This window comes from Penaeus vannamei, chromosome 8 (assembly GCF_042767895.1).
Source record: "Penaeus vannamei isolate JL-2024 chromosome 8, ASM4276789v1, whole genome shotgun sequence".
Lineage (NCBI taxonomy): Eukaryota > Metazoa > Arthropoda > Malacostraca > Decapoda > Penaeidae > Penaeus > Penaeus vannamei.
Genome location: NC_091556.1, coordinates 1,152,057 through 1,155,155, shown reverse-complemented (window position 1 = coordinate 1,155,155; position 3,099 = coordinate 1,152,057). Strand labels below are relative to the sequence as shown.

The 3,099-nt window shown below is 51.5% G+C and overlaps 1 protein-coding gene across 3 annotated transcripts in view; it reads left to right on the top strand.

Moving 5' to 3' along the window:
• The first annotated feature begins 2,621 nt into the window (after positions 1 to 2,621).
• Positions 2,622 to 3,099, top strand: part of LOC113804025 (collagen alpha-1(XVIII) chain) — a 247,902-nt gene continuing 247,424 nt past the window's right edge. For 2 of the 3 annotated variants that reach the window (XM_070124145.1, XM_070124144.1), the window contains exon 1: positions 2,625 to 2,779. In XM_070124145.1, coding sequence (XP_069980246.1) covers positions 2,681 to 2,779 — 99 coding nt within the window. In that variant the 5' untranslated portion in view covers positions 2,625 to 2,680. Of the gene's footprint in view, positions 2,780 to 3,099 lie in introns of all 3 variants that reach the window. The other variant, XM_070124143.1, reaches the window with a different exon arrangement.

The following is a 3,099-nucleotide window of genomic DNA, read 5'->3' as shown; positions in this document are numbered from 1 at the left end:
TATTATTTTGGTGGTTTGAAATTTTTATTGACTTTTCATTATTGTCGTTATTTTCATTATAATCATGTTCTTGGTCACCTTCATATTCATTTTCATTAACATCATCATCATCATCATCATCGCCATTGATGTAAGCTGCAAAACACACACACGTAGGCCCTAGTTGAGAGTAAGTGTGTGTATGCAAAATACTGGATAATTCGTGCTGCCGAGAGGTCGTGTTGTGGTGGAGGTTTGTGGGTGTTGTGGTGGGGGATTGTGGGTGTTGTGGTGGGGGATTGTGGGTGTTGTGGTGGGGGATTGTGGGTGTTGTGGTGGGGGATTGTTGGTGTTGTGGGTGAGGGATTGTGGTTGTTGTGGTGGGGGATTGTGGGTGTTGTGGTGGGGGGATTGTGGGTGTTGTGGTGGGGGATTGTGGGTGTTGTGGGTGGGGGATTGTGGGTGTTGTGGTGGGGGATTATGTGGGTGTTGTGGTGGGGGATTGTTGGTGTTGTGGTGGGGGATTGTGGGTGTTGTGGGTGAGGGATTGTGGGTGTTGTGGTGGGGGATTGTGGGTGTTGTGGTGGGGGATTGTGGGTGTTGTGGTGGGGGATTGTGGGTGTTGTGGTGAGGGATTGTGGGTGTTGTGGTGGGGGATTGTGGGGTGTTGTGGTGGGGGATTGTGGGTGTTGTGGGTGAGGGAGAAATTGCGTGGGTGTTGTGGTGGGGGATTGTGGGTGTTGTGGTGGAGATTTGTGGGTGTTGTGGTGGGGGATTGTTGGTGTTATTAGGTGGAGGATTGTGGGTGTTGTGGTGGGGGATTATTGGGTGTTGTGGGTGAGGGATTGTGGGTGTTGTGGTGGAGATTTGTGGGTGTTGTGGTGGGGGATTGTGGGTGTTGTGGGTGGAGGGATTGTGGGTGTTGTGGTGGGGGATTTCGTAAGGTGCTGTGGTGGGGATCAGGGGCGTTGCGGTGGGGACTGGTTGGCGTTGCGGTGGGGGATCGTGGCTCAAGCTGTGGTGGGGGATCAGGTGCTTGCGGGTGGGGGATCAGGGTGCTTGTGGTGGGGATCAGGCGTTGTGGTGGGGGATCAGGCGTTGTGGTGGGGATCAGGTGCTGTGGTGGGGGATCAGGTGCTGTGGTGGGGATCAGGTGTTTGGTGGGGGATCAGGGGTGCTGTAGGTGGGGACTGGTTGGCGTTGTGGTGGTGATCAGGGTGCTTGTGGTGGATCATGGGTGCTTGTGGTGGGGGGATCAGGGTGCTTGTGGTGGGGGACTGTGGGTGCTGTGGTGGGGATCAGTGGGTGTTGTGGTGGGGGATCTGTTGGGTGCTTGTGGTGGGGGATTGTGGGTGTTGTGGTGGGGGATTGTGGGTGTTGTGGTGGGAGGATTGTGGGTGTTGTGGTGGGGGATTGTGGGTGTTGTGGTGGGGGATCAGGGGTGCTTGTGGTGTGGGACTGTGGGCGCTTGTGGTGGGGGATCAGGGCAAGCCAGGTGGGGGATCAGTGGGTGCTGTGGGTGAGGGATAGAAACTATGGGTACAGGGTGGGGGATCAGGGTGCTGTGGTGGAGATGTAGCTGGGTGTTGTGGTGGGGGGATTGTGGGTGCTTGTGGGTGAGGGATTGTGGGTGCTTGTGGTGTAGGGAGATTTGTGGGTGTCATGTGGTGGGGGATCAGGGTGCTGTGAATTGGGGATCAGGTGCTGTGGTGGGGGATCAGGTGGGTGTTGTGGTGGGGGATTGTGGGTGTTGTGGTGGGGGATTGTGGGTGTTGTGGTGAGGGATTGTGGGTGTTGTGGTGGGGGATTGTGGGTGTTGTGGTGGGGGATTGTGGGTGTTGTGGTGAGGGATTGTGGGTGTTGTGGTGGAGGATTGTTGGTGTTGTGGGTGAGGGAGAAATCGCGTGGGTGTGGGTGCTTTTCTTTATGTTTTTTTCGCTTTTGCTTTTGATTTCACTGTGTCTGTTTGTGTTGGTATGTGTCTATATCTGTTTATCTATCTGTCTATGTGTTTGTTTGTCTGTGTATCTATTTATCTTTGTCTGTCTGTATTTCTGTATGTTTGTGTGTATCTATATCTATCTATCAATGTATCTATCTATCTATGTATATCTATCTATCTATGTATGTATTTGTACGTTGAAATGTAATCTATTGTCATTATCATCCCTGAACTTGGCCCAGAAATAAATAATTTATTAATACTATCTCTCTCCCTCTCTCCCTCCCCCACCACCCTTCTCCCGCCTCCCTCCCTCAACCACCCTCCATCACCCTCCTCCATTCTCCTTCTCCCCTCCTCCACCACCCTTCTTCCTCTCCTTCACCCTCACCCTCTCTCCCTCCTCCCTCCATCACCCTTCCACCACCCTCTCCATCTCCCTCTCCCCCCTCCTTCCACCACCTCCTCCCTCCATCTCCCTCTCCCTCCACCCCTCCCACCCTCCACCCTCCCTCCTTCCACCCACCACCTCCCTTCTCACCACCCCCTCCACCACCCACACCCTCTTCCCCTCACCCACCACCCTCCCTCCCTCCCCACCCACCTTCCCTCACCCTCCACCCTTCTCTCCCCCTCATCCCCACCCTCCACCCTCACCCTCTCCACCCACCCCCTCACCCTTCTCCACCACCCTCCAGATTCGCCTTCAAAGTAACCGAGGACGAGATTCACCTCTGGTTCAACTGCCAGCTGTCCAACATGCTCCTCGTCAAGAGAGTGCCGCTGCAGCTGGTGTTCGACTCGGCCTCGACCTTGTACATCGGGCAGGCTGGGGGGATCTTCAAGGGGGAGTTCGAGGTAAGGGCGAGTGGGGGAGGGCGGCTGGTTGGGGAAGGTGTTGTGGTTGTTGTTGTTGTTATAGTTAGTAGTAGTAGTAGTAGTAATATTAACATTATTATTATTATTGTTGTTATTTTATTGTTGTTATTTTATTGTTGTTATTTTATTGTTGTTATTTTATTGTTGGTATTTTTATTGTTATTATTAATAGTTATGATTATTCTTCTTATTATTGTTATTGTTATTATTATTATTATCATTATTATTATTATTGTTGACATTGTTATTATTATTGTTAACATTGTTATTATTATCATTAATATTATTATTATTATCAT